Source organism: Schistocerca serialis, chromosome 2 (assembly GCF_023864345.2).
Source record: "Schistocerca serialis cubense isolate TAMUIC-IGC-003099 chromosome 2, iqSchSeri2.2, whole genome shotgun sequence".
Taxonomy (NCBI): domain Eukaryota; kingdom Metazoa; phylum Arthropoda; class Insecta; order Orthoptera; family Acrididae; genus Schistocerca; species Schistocerca serialis.
In genome coordinates, this window is record NC_064639.1 from 135,973,530 (window position 1) to 136,000,255 (window position 26,726).

Sequence of the window (26,726 nt, forward strand, 5' to 3'; positions counted from 1 at the left end):
TCCCAAGTAAGTACAGCTGTTCACATTATTTTGCTTAGCCCTTGTATATATTGAACGCGCTTGCTTGTCTGGCACTGTGCTTGGAATTCCGTAACGACACAGCAGCTATCCGCGATTGTGACCTATTGCCGAAATGCCGTTGGCTTCAAATCCCGTGTTGAAGAAAGAAAAAAGAAGACCCGGTTTGCCTAGGCCTTGACGAGTTATCTCGGAATTCAGTGCTGGCACGTGTAGTGTGGGGCGTGCCAAGGGGCTGCTACGGCGGCGGCGGCAGGCTTGCGGCGTACAGTATAAAAGCGCGGCGGCCGCCTGGACAGCCGGAACTCACGACATGGCCGCCAGGGGAACCGCCACCTTCCTGATCGCAGCGTGCGCCCTGGTCGGCCTCGCCCAGGCCACCATCAACCCAGAGCCGCACGTCGTTGGTGAGTAACAGCAATCCGGTATCTCGCGCTGAATGCCTTCCATATTCTCTGACGGGCTACCCGAACGCGCCTTGTAGACAAGTTACACAGTATTCTCAAGCGCCTACGTGTTCGATTTACACGGACACCTTTCAGTCTACACTGAACTCTGTATATCACTAGGTAGTGGTGTAAAAGGGTGGTTTTGTTCCATCCTTCTTAACGGAACGAAATCGAGTTCCTGCGAGAAAGGTCACAGCACGTGCTTGGCTTGGGGTTGGGTTGTTTGGGGGAGCAGACCAAACAGCGAGGTCATCGGTCTCATCGGAATAGGGAAGGATGGGGACTGAAGTCGGACGTCCACTTTCAGAGGAACCATCACGGCATTTTCCTGGAGCGATTTAGGGAAATCACGGAAAACCTAAACCAGGATGGCCGCACGCGGGATTGAACCGTCGTCCTCTCGAATGCGAACTCAGTGTGCTAACCACTGCGCCGCCTCGTTCGGTCACAGTACGTAGTAAATACGGCAATTCACCCAGTGAAATCGAAGTTACGTCTAGAGGAGGAGGAGCAGTTTAGTGCTTAACGTCCCGTCGACAACGAGGTCACTAGAGATGGAGCACAAACTCGGATTAGGGAAGGACGAGGAAGGAAATCGCCCATGCCCTTTCAAAGGAATGAACCCATCATTTGCCTGAAGCGATTTAGGCAAGTCACAAAAACCTGAATTATAAGGGCCGGACGCGGGTTTGAACCGTCGTCCTCCCGAACGCGAATTCAGTATGCTAACCACTGACCCAACCTCTTTTGGTTATGTGTCCCATCGCGCAATCATTACCTGCCCTCTGGTTCTTAATTTATTTAAACGATTTAGAACACAATCTTAGTATCCCTTTTACATAGGCCTGTAATATTGTTTTAGAATCCATCCATCTACATCTACAGTTGGATGACTACTCTGCAATTCACTCCTGAGTGCCTGGAAGAGGGTTTATCGAAGCACCTTCAGACAGTTTCCCTACGGTTCCATTCTAGAACAGCGCGTGGAGAAAATTAACCTCTGTACGAACTCTGATTTCTCTCATTCCTCCCTATGTAGGATGGCGGCATTAATATATTTTCAAATTCAGAGGTCAAAGATGTTTGAAATTTCGTAAAAACATTTCGCCGCAACTAAAAACGACTTTCTTTTGTTGATTGCCATCGACACTCGCTCATCATACCCCTGGCACTCTCTCCCTTCTTTTGCGATGGTAAACCACGGGTTGCAGTTCTTTGAACTTTTTCGGTGTCTCCGTCTCGTAAGGATCGCATACAGCACAGCCATACTGTAGCAGAGGACAAAAAGGCGTAGTGCAGGCAGTTTCTTTAGTACATCTGACGATTCTCCTAAGTCTTCTGCCAGTACACAGTAGTCTTTAGTTTGCCTTCCCCACAATATGATCTACCTCATCGTTTTGACTTAAAATGTTCGCAGTAGTAATTCCTAGGTTTTAACTCGAATTAACGACTTTAAATTTGTGTGATTTATCGTGTAATCCAAATTTAACAGACTTATATTTTACTCATGTGGATGTCTTCAGATTTTTCCGTACTGAGAGACAATTACCGCTTTTCGCACCATTCCAATATCGCGTCTAAGTCATTCTCCAATTGGTCTCGATCTTCTGATGGCTTTACTAGACGGTAAATGAGAGTACTTCTCCACACAATCTAAGACGGCTGCTCAGATTATCTCCTAAATCGTTTTTGTAGTTCGGGAATGGACGAAAACACTTCCATGGTGAACGCCGGGGAATTTAGGGCATATTAGTATACTTTCCTGGTCTAACCTAGGACATATTTTTGAAAGATTTCTGGAATATTAATTATCCAGATGTAGTTATCATTGGACAAGGCTTTTTTGAAAATGAAATTCACAACAAGAAAGTCTGAATTATTTGTACCATCAAGAATATGTTTAGCAGAGGGTGTTGGAAGTCTACCCTTTCTGCAGTCCAAATGTTCCACACAGTTGTTATTCGTAATGTAACAAACTTCAAGCTTTTTTATTCATAGCCTGCAAAAGGTACTGAGTCAAAATTTAAGCACTTTTACAGCACAGTTCATCGAAATTTAAAGTTTACCTTTAATTCGCTGCTTCAGTCTGAAGTACCTTACAATAACCGGAGCAAGTAGTACTTCACTTTTATTTGACGTATCCATTGTTACTGCTACACACTTAATGTCGTACAAAGAACGCAACACATTATCAAATATAAATGACGAAATAATGTTAACTATAATGGTCTCGGTTGTGCTTATAGCAAGTGAAAAATTTGGGTGGTATAAATTTTTAGCCAGTCTAGATGCGCAGTCTGAATTTTTGAAGCTAAGTTCGTGTCGGGCAGTGTGGCATGAAGATATTGCCTTTTTAACAGCACACTCCAGATCACTGTTATTCCCATCTTTTTCTTTTAAACAGCCTCTTATATTTGATGAAGCAGTCGCATTAATAGCACTAATAGGTTAAGCTGTTTTCACATGGTCTTTAATATCAGCCTTTTCTTTACGTACAACAGAACATTCTCCATCAAATAGTGTGTGATAAAAAAGTTCCTTGTTACTGCCATTACATACGTTCATTATTTTGTTTCCTGTTGCCGCTTAACGTTAAACACGCACTTTATTTTGCCCATTGCCAAATGATGAGACAAGAAACGAATATAGATAAAATGATAAAAAAACGTCTAGAGTATTTACTTCACACACGAAAGCAACATAAGCACATTGCCCATGTTGTGCTGCCAAACGACCAATTGTGGGGGAACCAATAGCCTTGCCACTCAATCAACGTCAGCGGCTACTGTAAGGTGGGCTAAGAGACGGACAGACGTAAGAGAATGTTTGGAAACATGATGTCGATCATGTCGCTCGAATGTTAAGAAATGCTCTCGCCAGTCATAAAATTCTCAAGACCCAAACGTTCTTGCAACTTCGGCTATTACCTCGGTCAACACTAGAAAACAATGACTGTTCTAATAATCTCGGACGTATGATAACTCTAGCTCTTACATTATTTGCAGATTACATTGTCGTTTACATAATCTGAAAAGTAATGAAACTTAAATAACAAAAGATTTGATCTCGTCCACATGAATGCTAAAAAATTCCTTTAATCTTCAATTACACACCAGTAGCACAAATTTAATTGTGGATAACTAAAATAAACACATAGGAATTACAATTATGAGAAACCAACGCATAGAAAAGTTTTTGGAGAAGGCGAATCAAACACTTTGCTTTATTGGTAGAGCAGATAGAAGGTGCAACAAATCTCCTACAGACAGCCTACACTACGCTTCTCCGTCCTTTTTCTGGAGTATTGCTCCTCTGTGTGTGATACTTGCCACATAGGTTCAACGGAGGACATAACAAAGATAAAAAAAGCACCTGATTTTGTATCATCGCGCAATAGGAGAGAGAGTCTTAAGAACATGGTATGCAACCCGGGGTGCCAATCATCAAAGCAATGTCGTTTTCCGTTGCTGCGAGGTCTTTTCAAGAAATTCCTCTGAATGCGAAAATATTCTGTTGATTGACACCCACATAGAGAGGAACGAACGTCGTGAAAAAAGAAGAGAAATCAGAGCTCGCACAGAAAGACTTGTGTTCATTCTTGCTACATGCTGCTTGAGAGTGTAACCATGGGCAAACAGTCTTCAAGTTGGTCCATCAACCTTCCGCCGTACACTTGATCGCGAATAATCATATATAGAGAAGGAAAGTTAATTTCAGGAGTAGCCCAATAGAGTGTGAAAGGGTCTTTACAATACATAGTATTATCTACTCTGTAATGTTGGAAGGTGCGTGACATTATTCCCAGATTGTGAACTCGGCTGTAGGAAGCTTTCAACACCAGCAAAGAGAAGCATACAGAACATCGATAATTTAGTATACGGACTGGCGTCTGATCCTGAGCATAAATAAATATAACGTACTAGAAGACCAGTATCAGTTGCAAAGCGATTTAGAAAAGATTCCTGTATGGTGTGGCAGGTGGCAGTTGACGCTAAATACCGAAAAGTGTGAGGTGATCCACATGAGTTCCAAAAGAAATCCGTTGGAATTCGATTACTCGAGAAATAGTACAATTCTCAAGGCTGTCAATTCAACTAAGTACCTGGGTGTTAAAATTACGAACAACTTCAGTTGGAAAGACCACATAGATAATATTGTGGGGAAGACGAGCCAAAGGCTGCATTTCATTGGCAGGACACTTAGAAGATGCAACAAGTCCACTAGAGAGACAGCTTACACTACACTCGTTCGTCCTCTGTTAGATTATTGCTGCGCGGTGTGGGATCCTTACCATGTGGGATTGACGGAGGACATCGAAAGGGTGCAAAAAAGGGCAGCTCGTTTTGTATTATCACGTAATAGGGGAGAGAGTGTGGCAGATATGATACGCGAGTTGGGATGGAAGTCATTAAAGCAAAGACGTTTTCCGTCGCGCCGGCCGAAGTGGCCGTGCGGTTAAAGGCGCTGCAGTCTGGAACCGCAAGACCGCTACGGTCGCAGGTTCGAATCCTGCCTCGGGCATGGATGTTTGTGATGTCCATAGGTTAGTTAGGTTTAACTAGTTCTAAGTTCTAGGAGACTAATGACCTCAGCAGTTGAGTCCCATAGTGCTCAGAGCCATTTTTTTCCCGTCGCGGCGAGATCTATTTACGAAATTTCAGTCACCAACTTTCTCTTCCGAATGCGAAAATATTTTTTTGAGCCCAACATAGGTAGGAATGATTATCAAAATAAAATAAAAGAAATCAGAGCTCGAACAGATAGATTTAGGTGTTCGTTTTTCCCGCGCGCTGTTCGGAAGTGAAATGGTAGAGATATAGTATGATTGTGGTTCGATGGATCCTGTGCCAAGCACTTATATGTGAATTGCAGAGTAATCATGTAGATGTACATGTAGATGTAGATTCCCCTGGTAACTGGACGCGGCGAACCATCTAGAACCTGAGTGAGCATACATAAAGGGCCGCGTAAGCTATGGAATATTTTTGTTCTACGTAGTTATCCTCCTGTCCGTTACAGAAAAATAAACAATATTTGTAGCAAAATAGAAAAGGTCAATGATTAATTCAAGTTTTATCTGAAACTTGGTCATGTGTGACGCGAAAGAGAGGAATTTTGAAGTAAAAATAAAACACACCACATATTTATCAAATAGTACTAGAAAAGGCAATTTCCTCAAAAAATTTGTAGTTACATATACGCAAAACAAAAATATATCGAAAATTGCTTCAAAATTTAGTCGACTTTATACAAAACAGGTTTCTGTTATTTATAAACAACTTTCACCCTTATCACTAACTAGCTTAGCGCCCGCTGATTCGCTTCTGTAATCGAATTTTTATGTTGTTCAGATGTTGCAAAACTTTCTAAAGTTTTCACGCTCAGTATGGTCATAGAAGTATGTTCTTTGCTGAATGTACTTCTGACCGAAAGGTAATTCCGGTAACTGAAATCCAAAGTTTTGTGCACTTAAGAACATGGCTTGTGTTAAACGGCAATAATATTGCATCAGCCCAGTAGAGTACAGAACAGACCGCTCCGTGCGAACGCACACAGAACTCTATCATCTTTGGCTGGTAAAAAGATAGCAATGAAATTGGTTGAGTATTCACACTAATTTGGCATGAAGAGTGGGCGAATGCATCCCTTCGTGCGATTCTCCTATAACACTGCCCAACAAATTTTTGATTTTTGTCTGCCTGCTCGATAAAATTATGAATTTTTCACTTGTAATGATTGTGGTGAATCAGTATTTGAAAATAATAAATTAGCACCGCATGTATTTTCCAGAAGTAGATATTTTATTATTTATGAAAAATCTATAATCTTGAAACACTGGAAAGACAAATATTTCATTCCAGGATAAGTTTAGTAGGACATTTTTGGTCGTTATCTTTTGCATTAGTGTTATGCAGTGTCTCTGACTAAAGAAGAACAATATTCTGCCAGCACGCTGCAGTTCCTCCGCCACACAAACCCCTTTTCCGTTACTACTTCATTTCCCGGTGAAAACTTTCCCCGTGTTCATCACTTGTATCCGCCACGTTCTGAAGGAAAACGTCAAGTTGGCAATCAAAGAAAAGTAAGTTTGGTGATGTATGACACTTAATACGTTGGAAACATAGCGTTATTTAGGATCTCTTTATAGTCATCAGATTTCCAAGAAAGTGGGTACACACCGACTTGAAGACACTCCATGCATCTTTTACATTGTCACTTAACGAGTTGGTGAAATCTGTATCTAGCATAAGGTGTCGTATTTGGGGGCCTGTATCTAGCATAAGGTCTCGTATTATTTGGGGACCAATAAATACTCTCGCTTTAATCTTTGCACCGCTGATATTGTGATCAGCTGTGCATAAGTTTCCCCTTTTCTGTCCAGCGCTTTTACAGACATCTTCATTAACCACATTTTAATATGCAGGTGTGGGAGATACACATCTTCAGGGTTTAATAACGCCTCCTCATTTTTCCTGGAGGGAAGCCGTTTCGCTTATGTCAGTATTTACGTACATAATGTTATTGCTTGGTGTGAACGTCACACTCGCACAGAAAGCAGTAGTTATCGTGCATCCTGGTTGCGTACCAGTTAGTAGTCCAATTGCTTTCAGATCTGCACAGAATTTCCAGTTATGCGTATGATAGTGTAAGTGAGTGAGCAAATCGCCCATAGCTTCATAAGACCCTTCCTTGATAACCAAGTATCTGACTGGAACTGACCGGTATTAGTTACCATTCTGAAGGAGGACTGCCTATAAACCTAATTCCGAGGAATCAATAACGAGTTTTCATTCCACAGTGTTGCGCACACGAAGCAGTAATCCAAACAAACCACTGATGTCACTACAGCATATAGACTAGGAAGACAAAAAGCTTCCTGTCTCACTGTGGCGCTCCTACCTAAAGTAGCTTCATCATCCTGCACGGGCAAACTCCACCATTGCAGTCGCGTAGACAAAAACTTAGTTTGTGCCTGTGACAAATTCAAGCCCTTCTACATCTACATCTACATCTACATTTATACTTATGACAGAGGTCGTAGAATTCGCCTCGCATAATGCGATGAGGTGATGCTGATCGTGGTGGCAAATACTCCGGATTCGGACTAACGTGCTGTACTGGTTGTTATTGCTGTTTCGTTCCCACTGCTATTGTATAGCACCTCTATACGTTGTACATCAATGGGCCAATCACATGGTTGCTTAGGAAGTGGAGAAGCATCATCGGGAAGTGGCCGTATGGCTGAGGGCCGATGTGAATATTGAGTAGCACGTTTTAATTTTGCAGAATACTCTTTCAGTTTGGTCAGGCAAATATTTTTCTTGCCGATGTGCTAATAAGAATCATTACGGTAAATCAAGAATAAAAACTTAATACTACAGCAATTGGTTGGATGTATTTTAAACTGTGCTGACAATAGAAAGATCGTTATGTGATTTAATTATTTCGATCAATGCCAAGTAGAATTGAATTTCAGTAATAAATGTGCTTGGAACGTCTTCTCTTGTAGCGGACAAGGACTTCCTTCTGAGGCAGAAGAAACTGCTGGAAGTTTTTTGGCATGTCGGACAACCCACTGTAGATCCCGAGCAGAAGGTTATTTCGGAAACGTTTAATCTTGAGGAGAATGTCAACAACTTCAAGGTAAATCACACTTTAATCAAAGGCTTGTGGCTGTGGGTTTAGAACCCTCTGTTGGAATTGTTGTAATCGTCACTAAGACAAATTACCAGCCATTGCTTCTCTCTCGTTTGTAGGATCCAGAGCTCGTCAAGAAGTTCGTGAATTACTACACTCATGGCTACTTCAAGCAGCGTGGAGAACAGTTTTCAATCTACAACAAGCTGGACCAGATCCAGGCCAAGGCTCTTGTCGACCTTTTGTACCAGGCGAATGACTTCGAGACCTTCTACAAGGTGAGTAAGATACAGTGTCATCACGTAATGGTGTTAAAAGGAAGACATCCAAAACCAGTTACCACAATTTAAGTTCACTGGACCAGTAAAAAGGCTGATTAGTGTAACAGAAACACTTCCGCTGAAATATACGTAAAGGACAGGTAGAAAAATACGTAAAGGACTGGTAAGACAGCAGCTTCAGAATCTTTTTTGTATCTAATCAACTGCTTACTAAAAGTGGAACCGAAAAAAAGAAATGCATGGTATTATACACCATAGATTCGTGGTAACGATTATAGTATTATTATACGAGAATTATGCATTATGTTAGACTTTGAGATGCATTTCCCATCATCATGATTTGGTAAAAAGAGCTGTGAAACATTAGAAATGCTCTCCATCTGAAGTTATATAAACAAATTCTGACCTGTGTGAATCAGACACTAGTTCAGTGAAATGAATGAATCAGCGGGTCTTGATACACGCAAATATAAGAACCTAAATACCAGCAAATAACTCAGTAGTTTCGTAATAGAAAGCTATTGAGAGACTTTCACAGTGTAAGTATTTCATGATTGTAATGAATCGAGAGACAACACTAAATGGACACGTAGACAATCTATACAAATCGCAAACGACACAACCCTGTGCATTATCGTACATTACTGTTTTTATAACGTACAGGTTCTGTCGTTTGCGATTTTTACGATACAAGTCGACAAAGCATCTGGCAGCATGTTGCAATATCTTACAGTGGGTTGGTTCATTTTACGTTCTTTCGGGGTATTTAAAAGAATGCACAAAGGGGAACATAGATAAGTAGATTTAGGGATTGAAATTCGAAAAACACTGAGACTCGTATACTCTATTTTTAATGAGGAAGCCAAATTCTAATTTTCTTGCGTTTCATTTTACAAATGCTTTCATAATGAAATTTTCTCATAAAAAATTCATCCACTTTTCAATACTTGGTTGTTGAATGTCCAGACACATTGAAACATGTATTTCTTTATTACGAACTGAGAAGTCAAATACAAGTTTAATACACGTAGTTTTAAAATACCGTTAGTAATACTTTAATAATGATTTATTTTCGAAATAAACCGTCATCCACCATTTTACCCCCCTAGTGACGAAATTTTCAAAAATACTGAAGTATGGATTTTTACATTTCTGACCGAGGAGCTAAAGAATATTTTGGACATTACCTTAACAGCGAGATGTTGTCAAAAACCTTTCATCCATTATTTTATCCGTTTATTGTTGGAATTTCGAAAAATCTTCACTTTCTGGTATTATTATTACTTTATCATCATACTGACATCCAACTTCCACAAACTATCGGAGGGTAGACGTCGCTATTGGTAAAGTAATATCGCTACGAAACATTCTGCACGACTTATGGAGCAGTGTTTTGACGGCTTGTGAATACAGACCTACTTACGTGCGTCATTCTAGTCTAGGATAACGGCTTGTCCGGTTCCAGACGTCCGTGTGGGCCAGGGACCACCTGAACGAGGGCCTGTTCGTGTACGCTCTCAACGTGGCCAAGCTGCACCGCGAGGACCTCTTCGACGTGGTGCTGCCACCCTTCTACGAGCTGTACCCGCACCTGTACATCAGCCCAGAGGTCATCAAGGAGGCGTGGGAAGCCGCCCTGCAAGGTACCATCAACAATTTGGAGCCGTTAATTACTCTGTATGCCAACACCTCGTACGGTACGAGCATTTCTGGTCATATTAGTCACGTTTCTATTCAGAGATAAGCCGCTTACAAATTCCGGCATTCCCATCATCATTAGCATTTATTATTTTTAATACCCACTGTCGTAATTGTGAGTAAAGAAAAATAATTATTAATTCTAAGACTTAGACACTCTCCTAGGCAATTTAAATGTCAGGGTTCTAGCTGATACAAATACACAAAAAGTTAACCACGTGCTGCTGTGACGGAAGAGTCTGTAATTTCCTCTTCGCTGTAATTATATTTCATGTAACTACAGCAAAGGACTTGGAAGAGCAGTTGAACGGAGTGGACAGTGTCTTGAAAGGAGGATATAAGATGAACATCAACAAAAGCAAAACGAGGATAATGGTATGTGATGCTGAGGGAATTAGATTAGGAAATGAGACACTTAAAGTAGTAAAGGTGTTTTGATATTTGGGGAGCAAAATAACTGACGATGGTCGAAGTAGAGAGGATATAAAATGTAGACTGGCAATGGCAAGAACAGCGTTTCTGAAGAATAGAAATTTGTTAACATCGCGTATAGATTTACGTGTCAGAAGTCGCTTCTGAAAGTATTTGTATGGAGTGTAGCCATGTATGGAAGTGAAACATGGACGACAAATAGTTTGGACAAGCAGAGAACAGAAGCTTTCGAAATGTGGTGCTACAGAAGAATGCTGAAGATTAGATGGGTAGATCACATAACTAATGAGGAGGTATTGAATAGGATTGGGGAGAAAAGGAGTTTGTGGCACAACTTGACAAGAAGAAGGGACCGGTTGGTAGGACATGTTCTGAGGCATCAACGGATCACAAATTTAGCGTTGGGGGGCAGCGTGGAGGGTAAAAATCGTAGAGGACAACCAAGAGATGAATACACTAAACAGATTCAGAAGGATGTAGGTTGCAGTAAGTACTGGGAGATAAAGAAGCTTGCACAGGATAGAGTAGCATGGAGAGCTGCATCAAATCAGTCTCAGGACTGAAGATCACAACAACAAACTCCTTACTGTCACTAGGGAGCCTTCTAAGAGGTCCACAACTATTTTCCTCTTCCTTATAGTGTCTGTAATGAACACAATACGTAAGCATCTGCCTTGAAGCTATACTAATCGCACACGGTACATACAATGAGCAACTATGTACTCAGTGCACCCACTTGCAGTAATTGCAGATGCACTTTCCCCCTGTTTAGCAACGCCGTCCTCAACTCCAGGCTCATACCACACAATAATAATTTCCATTACCTGTACGACAAACACTGTGCATAGGTTAATATGCTGTTTACTGATAAATATATGTACAAGGAATCAGTTAGTTGCTGTACAATTACTTAAAATACACTCCTGGAAATTGAAATAGGAACACCGTGAATTCATTGTCCCAGGAAGGGGAAACTTTATTGACACATTCCTGGGGTCAGATACATCACATGATCACACTGACAGAACCACAGGCACATAGACACAGGCAACAGAGCATGCACAATGTCGGCACTAGTACAGTGTATATCCACCTTTCGCAGCAATGCAGGCTGCTATTCTCCCATGGAGACGATCGTAGAGATGCTGGATGTAGTCCTGTGGAACGGCTTGCCATGCCATTTCCACCTGGCGCCTCAGTTGGACCAGCGTTCGTGCTGGACGTGCAGACCGCGTGAGACGACGCTTCATCCAGTCCCAAACATGCTCAATGGGGGACAGATCCGGAAATTTTGCTGGCCAGGGTAGTTGACTTACACCTTCTAGAGCACGTTGGGTGGCACGGGATACATGCGGACGTTCATTTTCCTGTTGGAACAGCAAGTTCCCTTGCCGGTCTAGGAATGGTAGAACGATGGGTTCGATGACGGTTTGGATGTACCGTGCACTATTCAGTGTCCCCTCGACGATCACCAGTGGTGTACGGCCAGTGTAGGAGATCGCTCCCCACACCATGATACCGGGTGTTGGCCCTGTGTGCCTCGGTCGTATGCGGTCCTGATTGTGGCGCTCACCTGCACGGCACCAAACACGCATACGACCATCATTGGCACAAAGGCAGAAGCGACTCTCATCGCTGAGAACGACACGTCTCCATTCGTCCCTCCATTCACGCCTGTCGCGACACCACTGGAGGCGGGCTGCACGATGTTCGGGCGTGAGCGGAAGACGGCCTAACGGTGTGCGGGACCGTAGCCCAGCTTCATGGAGACGGTTGCGAATGGTCCTCGCCGATACCCCAGGAGCAACAGTGTCTCTAATTTGCTGGAAAGTGGCGGTGCGGTCCCCTACGGCACTGCGTAGGATCCTACGGTCTTGGCGTGCATCCGTGCGTCGCTGCGGTCCGGTCCCAGGTCGACGGGCACGTGCACCTTCCGCCGACCACTGGCGACAACATCGATGTACTGTGGAGACCTCACGCCCCACGTGTTGAGCAATTCGGCGGTACGTCCACCCGGCCTCCCGCATGCCCACTATACGCCCTCGCTCAAAGTCCGTCAACTGCACATACGGTTCACGTCCACGCTGTCGCGGCATGCTACCAGTGTTAAAGACTGCGATGGAGCTGCGTATGCCACGGCAAACTGGCTGACACTGACGGCGGCGGTGCACAAATGCTGCGCAGCTAGCGCCGTTCGACGGCCAACACCGCGGTTCCTGGTGTGTCCGCTGTGCCGTGCGTGTGATCATTGCTTGTACAGCCCTCTCGCAGTGTCCGGAGCAAGTATGGTGGGTCTGACACACCGGTGTCAATGTGTTCTTTTTTCCATTTCCAGGAGTGTATTTCAAATGCTTCCATGCATTTCCATAATTGCAGCCATATTTGAAAGACCTGACGTAACAAGGCAGTATTTATTACTATAGATTTCCAGCAGTTGAGTATATAGTAGCGGAACCTGCACCAGTCTCTTGTAATCTAAAATTTATTTCTGTTAGTTTGTCGAATGACAATTATGAAGAAAATAATTTAACTGCAACGAAAGCGTATTATCAGTTAAGTTCCGTATTAATCTACTGACACAAATAGTTATAGACAGAATTGTTCACCGAATGGATGACTACGAACTGCTTTTTAGCTCTATCGTTATTTTACCATTATACCTAACATTTCATACCAACGTGGACAAGGTGGACTGTTTCAGAAATCTTATCAACATTATTGCTATCAACGAAAATGGCCAGTCTTTTTTGTTCTACCCAGAAACAGCTTAATTCTTGATGTGTAGGATACTGAAAGACCTACAGCTCTAACACACATCTCAGCTCTCTACTATTTGCGGAGAGGAATACCTTCTTCAGTATTGTTTAGTTGTCAGTGAAATGACTGTGGGCTCTATAAGAGCTAAGTCAGTTTCATGATTCAGATTATTTTAAAACCACCGATGGTGCAGATCTCTCCGTTGTAACTACCGTAAGGGTCTGATTTGTCATTTATGGTCAACCGCCGGAAAACTCATTCGGCAAGATATGCTGAGAAATACCTGTTTCTACCTTTCATAGTTGACCGTATCTTCATCTTGCTGCAGTCGAAGTGTCACCATACTGGTGCCATTAGACGATTCTGGGTCGAAGTAGGTTTTGTGTTGTGCTGTGAATTTGTTAAGCAGGCAGCAGCCGCAAGAATCACATTATTTACACTAATGCTGTTGTATCAGCCAACATAATAATAAACACTCTTGTAATTAATGCTCAAATTTACCAAAAATAAATAAAAAAGCACTAGTCGCATGCTATATAATGACGTTGACTTCACTGCTGTTCGAAGACTCTTCCACTTATAATCAAGACAGCACTACCCACCGTTTCTTGTTTCTTCGGCATTCAACTTCGACATGAAAAATCTTTAGGGAAGTGTTACTGCAAACTTTTTGTGGGGTATCGCAAACTTTCTTTCAATAAAATGAACATTTACGTTGGATTACACGTCAAAGAGACCTTTGGAGATGGAACACAAGATGAAATTTGAAAAAGGCGGTGGTAAGAATTCCGCTCCTACTAAAATTTGTTAACTGGTACGTCAGCTCATTCTGTGCTTTTTACATGTAACTAGCTCACTATCGCAAGCGCGTAAATGCGACATTTCACAGATTTTATATATAAGTCCTTACCATGCAGCACAAGTGTTCGAAGTTGAAGTCTGTTCCACACTCAGACAGTGGTGTTTGTGACCAATGCCTCCGTCCTGAAGTTCTGTCATGGCCGTTAGTGACTTCGGTTAAGAATGTAGCTTTTGGCCATACGTGGAAATATATAGAAGATATCTTCGAATGCAGTAGGTACGTGTATATTAGTTCAGTTAGGTACTTGCACAAGATTCGCGTACGGGAACTCGGAGCAGAATGGGATAGCTAGGTACAAGTTTTCACTGTTTTCTAGAAGTGAGAAAGCTGCCATGAATGATAGACATATGCAGCCAAGTCTCTGAATCGAAGGGAAGGCGCAACAGCCATTTTGACTTGTGTTGGAGAGCGACTTGTAAGTAAATAAGTAAATGGTTGTACTTCACGTTTCCAGTTATGTTTTTATAAGCCATGATGGAAAAGTACATTCGCAAAGCTAAGAATAATCCCAACTATCGGGTTGTCAATTCAGATGTGAAATGCAAAAACGTGTTCAATACAGAACAAAAAGGTGAAGTGGTAGCACACCTGCAATCAATTGGGGTCAGAACTCTTAGTCAAATGATGAAACATCTCATTGTCAGATCATCAGCCTATCAGCTAGCACAAGAAATGACAAAGGAACTTGTGTCGCTGAACAGGACTGGGTTATAGGAGTTACTATTAGGCATCCTATGTCGCCTATTCGGAAGCCAAGAATTGGTGCACGATCCGTAGGATTTAGTAAAGTAACATAAACGGTAACTTGGTAATAAATATTAAAAATAACTGTACGTTTTTCAAAATGACATTTACATATAATCATCTTATTAACGATTACGTTAAAGTCCATTAAATCTCTTTGTGTCTTACTTCTCAAGCGACTTCACAAAGAATTTCAACTTTTATGCAATAATTTCAGAAAAAGTGCCTTATCTCATTCTGCTCCATGGGTGCGTTAGAACGGGAAATATGCAAACGTTTCTTTGAAAAAAAAATAGAAAATAATACATAACATACAATTTTAACTGATTGTCGAGTAACCTTAAGAAATATTTTCTTGTGCTTCTTTATTTTACAAACATTGTTAAACGTTAGGTATCGCGTTCCGCTCCGAATTCCGTTACATAAGTAGTAACGAAACGTTTTTGGCTTTGGTATCGATAGTACAAAAGTTTTTGCTCACTACCTTATTTCTGTTAATATCAAAGAAGATTTGTCGTTGTATGCCTGTTAAATATCTCAGAGAATTTCTGTTAAAACAGTTCGAACAACAAGTTAAGGGCGTTGAAACAGTCACATTTCACAGTGAAATATATGTTGCCTTAAGTGTCAAATTATTGTTTTTGCAAAGACACGAAATGCAAAAAGTAGGTAGTAAGATTACTGATACCCAAAGCGCTTAATTTCAGTGAAAAGGCTTCTATAACTGTCGAGGAAATACAATCTGCAGAATGAGATTTTCACTCTGCAATGGAGTGTGCGCTGATATGAAATCTCCTGCCAGATTAAAACTGTATGCTGGGCCGAGACTCGAACTCAGGACCTTTACCTTTCGCGGGCAAGTGCTCTACCAAAGTTTGAAAGCAACAGACGAGGTACTGGCGGAATTGAAGCTGTGAGGACGGATCATGAGTCGTGCTTGGGTAGCTCAGTTGGTGGAGCACTTGCCCGCGAAAGGCAAAGGTCCCGAATTCGAGTCTCGGTCTGGCAGACATTTTTAATCTGTTAGGAAGTTTCAAATACGATCTGGTTCTCGAGAGCGAGGAGTGTGTTCGCATTGGAGGAGAGGAGGCCGTGAAGTGAATCTGTACAGTACAGTCCTAAAAACGAGAATGGTGCTATGAAACTGTTGTATTACCTTAAATGATGACCTAGGTGATGTTTTATATTTGGACGACGTCAAGCGTATCAAGATTTTGAAGTACCCAAAATGTTACGGACTGACTGAGTTTCACTGAATATAATTTGAGTTTTCACCCAGTTGCGTGCCTGAAAAGGCAGTTACGTGAGTGTTGAGCAAGCTTGGGACATTTACTACAAAATTTTGCAACGTCGACTGATTTTTTCGGGATGCAGAACTTACAGTAATTAATTTTACAGAACTGATAAACTTCTGTGTCTGGTAAGGAACGTTCCACATGATAAGACAGAGTTACGATTACTACACTGCATGTATGTGACTAGGATCTAACAGGAACAATTAGCTTATACCGTGTGGATGTAAGTGAAGTGCAGTTGCAGAGGTCCTGTGTGTGCTGTAATTACCGTTTGGCATCGCAACTTCGTAAATAGCTTAGTGCGTTAATGGGGACCCCCTTTTCGGTGGAAAAAAATTAGATCCAATTTTGGCAACTAGGTGCAAATCTGACACTGTACGGCATCTCTCGTCGACCTCTCTAGTGCTCTCATTGAACACCCGTGTATGCAGCAGTTGATGATAATGTGAAAGCCATGCCTCTCTCCCTTCTTTGACCTATTCCGTCAATGTCTTGTTAATAATCCATTACAAATGGAAACATTTCTATACGTCTGTCTTGCATTCACAGCACAATGTTTGCGCCTAGTGGCCAAAATTGGAACTAACTTTTTTTCAGCGCAAATCAGTTCCACACTAAAGCATTAGAATATCTAGCAAGTTTTGCTGCCATATAATTATAGTTCTTACTGGATCTCTATGAGTAGCTGCACTTTACTTATGACCACCCAGTACAAGCTAATTGTTCCCATCACTTTAATTGTAACAACGCAGTAGCTACAGAGACCACACATCGTTTAATGAGGAACTTCTCACAATCCATCTGGATGAAAAGATAGTTATGACGCCTTGAACAGTTCCCAAAATGTCTGAGATGAACAACTTAGCAGACTATTTCATTTGTTTGACACAATTAAAAACCAACAGTACTATGACAATGTGGTTGCGAAGTGTAGCCAACCAACTCCACTGTGTTAATTCCAACAGGCAAGGCCTTCAACAAGGAGAACCCATACGTGATCCGCGTCAACTACAGCGGGCAGCCGTTCGCTCGCAACGCCGATGAGCTGGTCTCGTACTATACTGAGGACGTGGGCCTCAACGCCTACCTGGACTTCATGCACTACCGCTACCCCTTCTGGGCCAAGATGCCGGAGTATAACCAGGCCAACTACACACGCCGCGGAGACCAATTCTACTACGGCATCAAGGCCATCGTCGGCAGGTACAACCTGGAGAGGCTGTCGAACCACCTCCCAGACGTAGAGCCCATCGACTACACGAAGCCCATCAACGGAGTCGTCCCTCAGGGTCCCCTTGTGCAGTACCTGAGCACGCTGGAGAAGAGGCTTCGTGAATCCATCGATGCAGGATTTGTATTTGACGTAAGTCCAAAGACAGAACCCTTATTTGGTATGTTGGACTGTACGTTCCAGTGGCGTGTAAAACATTTTCTCTCTTCAGAGCAACTTCACAAGATACTCACTGAATGACCCTCTCAGCATTGAGATCCTTGGAAGAATTGTGGAAGGCAATGCGGACTCCATCAACAAGGACTACTACGGCTCGTTCTACAGAAGCCTCCTGTCTCTCGCTGCCGGTCCAGGCGTAAGTACTGGTTTAATTCCTGACAGCATCCTGTGGAATGTCAAGCTCCGAGTCAGTACATGTTTCCTTAAGGTGATTTTTTTTTTTTTTTTTTTTTTTTTTTTTTGCAGAGCGTCACCCCAGCCTCTTCCTTCAGCAACCCTGCATTCTACAAAGTTGCTGCACGAGTCGCATCAATCTTCGATCAGTTTAAGGACAGGCTGGGACCATACTCAAGAGACCAGGTAATAACAAAAGATCACATTAATTTATTTTCTCAGTTTATTGTCAATATGAGACAGGAAAAAGCTGTCTGTAATTATTTCACTGGGTTTTGACCCAAGGCCAGACTATTTCAGCAACCATATCCTAAAAAACCAATTTTTAACTTGTATTGCTTTGCATGAAGAAGAAGTACAATACCCCATTTCTAAAGGAATACTTTGCACTAATGTACTTGGGTCTGATGCTGTCAAAAGGCTCCTAATTTTTCTTATTAGTTACATATCTGTAGGCGGTAAAAGATAGAGAAATGTAAAAACAGTAAGTCGGCAGTCAGCCACAAAACTGTTAATCTCGTTTACACAAACACATTTCCAACATTTGATTTTTATTCAAATTATTTTGCACTAGAATTAAAATAAGCTGGTGACTTCGTAATACATTAGTTCATGCCCTTGAATATTGTTCCCGATCAAATGAATACTGAGGTGGAAAAGGATCAACACACTTCATATAGTTTCTGCAAACATGACCAGCTCACCTGAACATTTAAAACGATGGTATTTGGTGATCTCTAAATTTCTAGTGAAACTAGAATATCTTTAGTGAAGAAAGATTTATAGCCGATTGTACTGGTACTACATTTGTATGTAATGTTACAACTCTATGAACACATCGCACAGGAAGGTGTAGTAAAGAATTTCTTTGCTGATGTTTAGCGGAAAATTGAGGCAGTAGTTTTGACTGAAATTTTGAGACACGAGAGGTGTTTTCCCTAAGAAATGTAAACCAGGCAATATAATGGCATATCGATGTCTTAGGACAGCTTTCATTATATGCCATTATTTTAATGTGGCAGGAAATCTTTTTTCTCCTTCACATCGGCTATCCGTAAGACCATTTCAGTTATAGCATTATGATTTCAAAATAAATTTCTTATATTCCAGTTTACATCTCATTTTATTCATAACGGTTCTACTATTTATAATGCTAATGTAAAAAGAGAAAAAGGAATATTCATACAGGGTGATTAAAAAGATTATGTCCCATAAAGAATTAGGGTGAACCAGAACTTCTCGACAAATTTGAAAGGTGGTAGTACCGGTATAGATCACAAGAAGAAGAATGTGTTTAGTAAATACTGGCTCTGAAGTGCACAGACTACCTTACGAGTTATGAGCAACATTTCTCATCTACTGAGCAGGTGTTCATATTTCTTAAGGTATGAACTTAGGGCTGATGTTTACTGGACGTTTTTTCATGTTTTTTGTCCATACTACCACCTCTGTAATGTTGCCAGTGAAGCCTTGGTTCACCCCATTTATCTTCTTGGAAGTGACTTTTAATCACATGGTGTTCCTCTTAGCCTATACATCTTATTATGTTAAAAGTCAGTGTTTCAGTTTAAGTTAATTTGGTGCGTGGAACAGCACGTCTGAAGAACATCGAAAATATGTGCAGTAAATGCCTCCAGAGAAGCAGATCTTGTAATTCGGTTCACATGGTGCCTCTCTTTCCAGCTGCTGCTGCCTGGAGTGAAAGTCGAGAGCCTGACCGTCGACAAGCTGGTGACGTACTTCGACGACTACGATTTCGAGCTGAATAACGCTATTCCAGTCGGAAGCGTGGAGGAAGGCGCCAAGCTGAATGTAGTCGCCCGCACGCAGCGGCTGACACACAAGCCGTTCAACTACCACATCAAGGTCACCAGTGACAAGGACATCGACGTGTTCGTGCGCTTCTTCTTCGGCCCCCGCTACGACGTCTACGGCAAGGAGCTGACCGCCAACCAGAAGAGGCACAACATGCTCTACACTGACTCATTCGTCTTCAAACGTAAGTCTATTAATTTCCTTGTGTTTGTCTGATGTTCGACAGAAGCTGCAATTATGGAAACCAAATCACTTAGCTAAATTACGAAGGTAAATAGTCACATAATACATGCAGTGCGTCCTTGTATATGAGCAAGGCATAACAAATTACGTCGAATTTTTGTACATGTAATGATTGATTTATACCATTCGTAATTCTTCTTATACTGGTGTCGCTAACATTTAGCAACAAAAACTAAATTTTTCTACGAAAATAGAAACTTTAACATAAATAACTGCAAGCACATTCATCATGAAAGAAAATTTTTACAACAGAAAGCATATCTACACGAATCTTCTAATAAATTTGATACAGTCAGATAATAGAAACCGGCCTTCATATGAGAATAATACTGCGTTTAATGGCTACTATGTTGTAATTAATTAGTGGACAGTTGTGTTTTTCAGTAGATGCTGCTCAGGCAGGGAAGCAGTTGTTAATGAGATCTTCTATAGGAGAAAACGTGTATCATTAGCTCGATGTATATCATTTTAATCTGTTGACAGCTTCAGTTTGTTGAGCTACACATAAGGCAATATTAGTGCCCAATGCCATTTCCGTTATTCCGTAAAGTAACAGTGCCACCTCTCTGATTTTAAGAACAGCGCGTTTATTGTTAAGTATTTATGCCTAAAACTAGTATGTAAACAGTTGAACGGCAGTCATATGAACATTACCTTGAGATTACGCCCAAAAAATTCATTCAGGAGTTATGTAGCTTAAAACGGACTCAGTAGAATCTTAGGTCTTCTGTAGTGCATCAAGTACTTCTAGGGCTTCACAGAAATAACGCTTGGTTACATATGTGTTAGACGAAAAGTCTAACATTTATTGTAATCGTCTTATTAAGTAGCACATGATAGCCTACCCTTACACTTTCGTGTCCGAAGCAATCTACTTTTGGTCTCAAAAAAGACACGAGTAAACTTCATTTTAGTGAGGTGTATCAAAGATTATTTTCATTTTGTGAAGGTCCATATTGTGCTTCCGTTTGTTTCGTGGATATTTATCTCTGCTGTATTGTTTGTCTCGCTTTCTTCATATTGTCTCATACCAGTGACTAAATTGAAAAGTTTTGCGAGTTGTTGATATCTTAGCGAATAGGCTAATAACATCCTTGCTCGAGTACTTTGTTTTCCGTCAAAGCTTTGACAGGTCGTATCGCCATGGGATAGTAGTGCATAGTTTGATGTAATTACTGATTATAAAGTTGGTACAGAGACCTATGTGTAACTCAGTTGAAATAAATTTGTTGGTTTCTTTATGGCGCCATACATCAAGCATAAATTACGTACAGCGCTACTGAATATTCAGTCTGTTGTATAAAACTGTTCTACCAAGTAATTGTTATACAACGCTTTGTTGCGCAATAGATTAATTTTGTTACATTATCACAGCATGATTGGTAAAAGACTCTGCTAGATGCAGTGTCTATTCTTGAACATATTGGTCCCCCTGTGAATGTGTGCCATTATGTGCCTTCGAGGCTTGAGATGAAAGTTCCGAAACTATGACATTAATGTGTTCTCTTTTACCTGTATCACTGCGCCGAACCCTGATTCAGTGCGTCATTCCCATTAAGGCGACTTCACTGCAAACTTTCGTAATGGTAACCGTCAGAGGATGTATATGTTCAGTAAGAAGCCGATAATTGCATATGTTTCGAGCTACAAATTATTAATTACTGAGCCCTTTGATACGCTGCAGCAACAGTTAATATCCAGAAGGCTATTCCTCATTGTACCATCTTTGTCAATCACTCTGGCGAAGATTGACATCGATTACGTTAAATAAGAAGCAGCCAGCTGTATTCGTTTCCGACTAATAAATTATTATGAATTACTTCGACATCGGCTGTTAATATACAGAGCTGTTACTCAATAAATTTTCTCAATAGTGCTCCTCGAAAAAAATTTAGCGTTCCCTCCAGGGATTCCCATTTCAGTTCTTGATGCACGTGCGTAACACTTGCGTGTTGTTCGAATCTGCCAGAAACAAACCTAGAAGCCTGCCTCTGAATTGCTTCGATATCCTTCTGTAATCCCACCTGGTACGGATCGCAAACACTCCAGCAGTACTGAAGACTCGGTTGCATTAGCGTCTTACAAGCGGTCTCCATTACAGATGAAATACGTTTCCCTAGAATTCTCCCAGGTCCACCATCCACCATCCCTACCACGATCCTCACATGGCCGTTCCATTTCATATAGCTTTTCCACGTTACGCCCAAATATTTAAACGACTTGACTGTGTCACGCAGGACAGTACCAAAGCTATATCCGAACATTACTGGTTAGTTTTTCCTACTCATCCGCATTAACGTATATTCTTCTACATTTTGAGGTAGTTGCCAATCATTGCATAAACTAGAAATTGTGTCTAAGCCACCTTGTATCCTCGAACAGCCGTGCGCCACAGCAGCAACAGCAAACAAACGCAATCTGCTGCCCACCCGCTCCGCCAAATCCTTTATATATACAGAGAATAACAATTGGGTTCTATAACTTAAGAAGTCTTCGAGAATCACTCACATATCTGTGAACCCATTCCATATGCTAGTACCTTCTTTAACGTCTGTCAACGAAGATCCCTCTCAAACGCTCTTCGGAAATATAGAAATATGGTACTGTATCTGTGGTTGCCTTTCATCCACGTTTCTCAGTCTATCATATGAGAAAGTGGCAAGATGCGATTCGCACGAGCGATGCTTTCTAATACTGCGCTGATTCGTAGACAAAGGATTCTCGATCTAAAAAATGGTTCAAATGTCTCTGAGCACTATGGGACTTAACTTCTAAGGTCATCAGTCCCCTAGAACTTAGAACTACTTAGACCTAACTAACCTAAGGACATCACACACATCCATGCCCGAGGCAGGATTGGAACCTGCGACCGTAGCGGTCGCGCGGTTCCAGACTTTAACGCCTAGAACCGCTCGGCCACACCGGCCGGATTTCTCGATCTCAAGGAAAGTTATTACGTTCAAGCTGGGAGTGTGTTCAAGGATCCTGCAGGAAACAGATATTAGTGATAGTGGTCTGTAATTTGGCCTGTCCGTTATTTTTTCCTTCTTGCGCCTTTTTCCTATGTCTTGGAACTACGCGCTTGGCAACAGGTTCGTGATAAATGCTAGCTGGGTAAGGGGCCAGTACCACCTGCCTGTGACCCTTTACCACGTGGACATCACGGAAGGATATAAAATAGCAAAACATGCGTTTCTCACGTGAAAGTCTGTCGCCTATTGTCACCAGGAAATTAAACAAGGTTCAAATGGCTCTGAGCATTATGCGACTTAACTTCTGAGGTCATCAGTCGCCTACACTTTAGAACTAAATAAACCTAACTAACCTAAGGGCATCACACACATCCATGCCCGAGGCAGGATTCGAACCTGCGACCGTAGCGGTCGCTCGGTTCCAGACTGTAGCGCCTAGAACAGCACGGCCACTCCGGCCGGCAATTAAACAGGGGGCACTGAATCCGGGGATAAATTGTGATGTTAATGTACATATTGAAACTAATCATACGTGTGTTAATGAAATTGTGCGCTGACATCTGAGGTGTCTGAGGAGTTGGTGACTGCTTGTGTCCAGGCAACAGAAGTGAGACTTCTCAGAATAATGAAGTGGTGCAGTTCATTAGACAAAATTAAGAGTGATAGCATTACGTATGAATTGAACAGTAAAAAAATACGAAATAAAATCCACGAAAATAGAGCAAATGGAATGGACTAATTAACGGTATGAGTACTTTAAGACTGCTTCTCAAAATCATGAGAGACGAACTTAAGGGGAGAAAAGGTCAGGGAACTGCAATGGGCAAATGTCTCACGCCTGAAGTATAGAAGAGGAGGATACCACTACAAGTAGATACAATTGACACAGAGTGTTTCTCATTAATGTTTGAAAACTGTGATACGTAATTTAATACAAGACACCTAGGGCTGCAAATGTCGGGAATTACCCCAAAAGGGGATGACACATGTCGCACACGTAACTCGCAGCACGTGGAGCGGTTGGTCTCGCCGATCCTGCTATCGCTGGTAGGGGAAAGTGGTACACATCGCTGCGCCATGGTGCTCTTTATCCGTAAACGTAAACAGACTCATCGTAGTCTCGTTCTACGTCTACCGCGAGCACTACCGTATCACGTCGGATAATGCAAGAACGAGAACAGAGTACCCTAGCGTAACGATGTGTAGCACTCTCTCCATTGGCGATGGTAGGATGCACAAGCCCAGCCGCCGCACATACGGCGAGATACGTCATCTGGTGACGTCTCATGTACCATATCGGTGGCAACGAGATATACGCGCCCCGCAACAAACATGTGACACTAGTAGGCTTCTCCGCCACACTTCGGGAACGTTCGGTTTCTTGCAGGACCTACCGGGAATCAGTAGATAATCGAAAAGTTACCGTCTAAAATTCTTAATTTTTTTAGTGAGCTCTCGAGAACTTTCATGCATTTAAATGCACAGTCAAGAATTATCAAAGTCGTCTGAAATAGTTACTCGTTTCCCGCCGGAGACGGCTGCTGGCACTCGTAATACCTACAGTGTCACGTGCTGTGACGTATGCGTGGGCCTCCTTCCATATAGCTCATCTGTTTTTGGGGTGTTTCCCAACATTTGCGGCCTCATGTGCCTGTGTTAAATTACTTGTCTCAGCATCATCTACATCTCTTCTGGTGCTTTTATATGGTAATGAGTATTACCCTGTACAGTGTTAACATCTCAAAATAATTTTCCGCCTTAAATCTTAAATTACAGGTCTCTTTCACATACGAGGCGTATTAGGAAAATAAGGTCCGAGTACGAGCGAAATGGAACCCACTGTGAAACTCCGATTGTGCAAAGTTACATCGGAGGTGTTTGTTGGGTAGTGTCTGTAGTGTGCGTTGACGATCGCTTCAAGTCGCTATTTTCAGTTCAGAGCGCAAAGTGATCACGTAGAAATGCCTAGAATAACAGTGTTTCCCACCAAGTATGTGGACCAGGTGGAGATTTCGCCTGAAGCTATGCAACCTACATAACATAAATGTCATGCGTTTCTTTCTTCAATACAGTTTTCAGCCGCATTCTGCAGGGGCAATGAAAACGCTTGTGCAGCGTTTTCGATGGGAAGTGTTTGATCATCCGCAATACAGCCCTTAATTGGCTCCCTTCGTTGCCCATCTCTGCTCACATGAACCGCTCGCTACGAAGACGACATTTTGGCACAAACAACGGAAGGCAGACCTGCATAGAGAGTTGGCGCGAAGCACAGACAGCTGTTTTCTGTGACGAGGGCACTGGAAAGTTTGTACAGCGCCACGACAAATATCTAAGTCGGGGCGGCGACTATTTAGAGTGGTAGCTGGAAGGTGCGGCTAACTGTTTCGAATAGAAAATTTTTGATTTTCAGTTTCCATTTCACGACCGATCGAACCTTACTTTCCGAACAGCCCTCGTACATAAGAGAAATTCTGATGTAAATTCAATGTACGCCAGTAACCCATTCAGATTCCTTTACTGGTCGTAATTTATTTCGTTATTAAATGGCTGTATGTTTGTCTGTGGCTGATTATGTCTGTTCATCCTTTCGTGTTTAATCACAACTGCCGATGATACATTTTCCAAAGTACTTGAAAATAAATTTAGGTTTCCATTCATTGTACTCTGTTTCAGTGAAAAAGGGCGAGAACGAGCTGGTGCGGAACTCGAGGCAGTTCAACTACTACGGCCAGCTGCCTCTGACTTACAGCAAGCTGTACCAGCGCACTGCGGAGGCCATCACGTCAGGCTCGGAGGTGTACGTGGACGACTTCGTGAAGAAGTATGGCGACCCCGAGGGTCTGATACTGCCCCGCGGAACACGCAGCGGCCTGCCCCTCAGCAGCTACGTCATCATCAAACCGTTCACGCACAAGACCATCAGCAGGATCAACCCCTACACGGACGACATCGGAGCCAAGATCTCCTTCTTCCCCTTCGACAGGCCCATCAACGAGCTCGAGTTCGACGTGCCCAACTCATACTTTGGAGAAGCTGTGGTGGTGCACAGGAGCGGTGATGAGATCAACAGAGTATGAAAGAGCCCTTCTCCTAATACCTGCAGCATTTGATGAGAGACGGAGTGAGAGTTTCAATAAAGTTTGAATTTGCACAAAAGGAACATGAATTGTTATTTATTTTTATTTTTCTCGTGGTAGAACAAAACCTATCTGCTGAGTACGATGCGATAGGTTATATTCCAGTTCTATATCCAAAACCTACAGGCACTTCATTGCGGACGGTCTCGGCCGGACGAAGTCTTGCAGCACAGCAGAATATTTACGCCCGGGTCATTCTTGGACCAATCGACCCACTGTCTGCTTACGAGCTCCACAGTCACGGTCTGGAGTGCTACGGGACCGCCATGTACGCATCAGGGCGTCGATTCTGTCTCAGTGGTATCGAGAATACTACGTTACTCCTTCTTTTCGCGGTAATTCTTTCTCAGTCGATTCACAACAATGATTAACTGATTCAGTCTTGTTAATTTAGTCTAATGTTGATTTACGAGTTCCTTGAGAAATAATTCCTTGCTACTGACTATCAAATCTTTAACGCACAACAAGCAACTACTGATCATAAAATGTACTGTTTATTGTTAGAGTTGTCCTGGTGTCAAAACTGTTAAACTACGCTTTGATTCAAGAAAAGTCCCGTATGCTATAGTCCAATGAATTGCTTCACACTGGAAAGTTCAGGACTACTGCAAGCGCGACGCCGATCATTAAACGGAACGTAATCCCGATATAAGGAAAATTTGTTTTGGATATCCGGAGACAAACACTTCCATGCTTCTGCACGTAAGGAGGGCTAGCGACCAACTGTTTCTGTGTCATATACAGTGTCAACTCGAAATCCG

The 26,726-nt window shown here is 42.2% G+C and overlaps 1 protein-coding gene across 1 annotated transcript; it reads left to right on the forward strand.

Moving 5' to 3' along the window:
- Nucleotides 1-268: 268 nt before the first annotated feature.
- Nucleotides 269-25,988, forward strand: LOC126456848 (allergen Cr-PI-like). The gene is made up of 9 exons (XM_050092660.1): nt 269-425; nt 7,978-8,111; nt 8,225-8,383; nt 9,852-10,029; nt 17,140-17,537; nt 17,617-17,760; nt 17,871-17,984; nt 19,482-19,797; nt 25,502-25,988. Exons 1-9 carry the CDS (start codon nt 332-334, stop codon nt 25,903-25,905), a joined length of 1,941 nt encoding a protein of 646 aa, XP_049948617.1. The 5' UTR covers nt 269-331; the 3' UTR covers nt 25,906-25,988.
- Nucleotides 25,989-26,726: the final 738 nt, after the last annotated feature.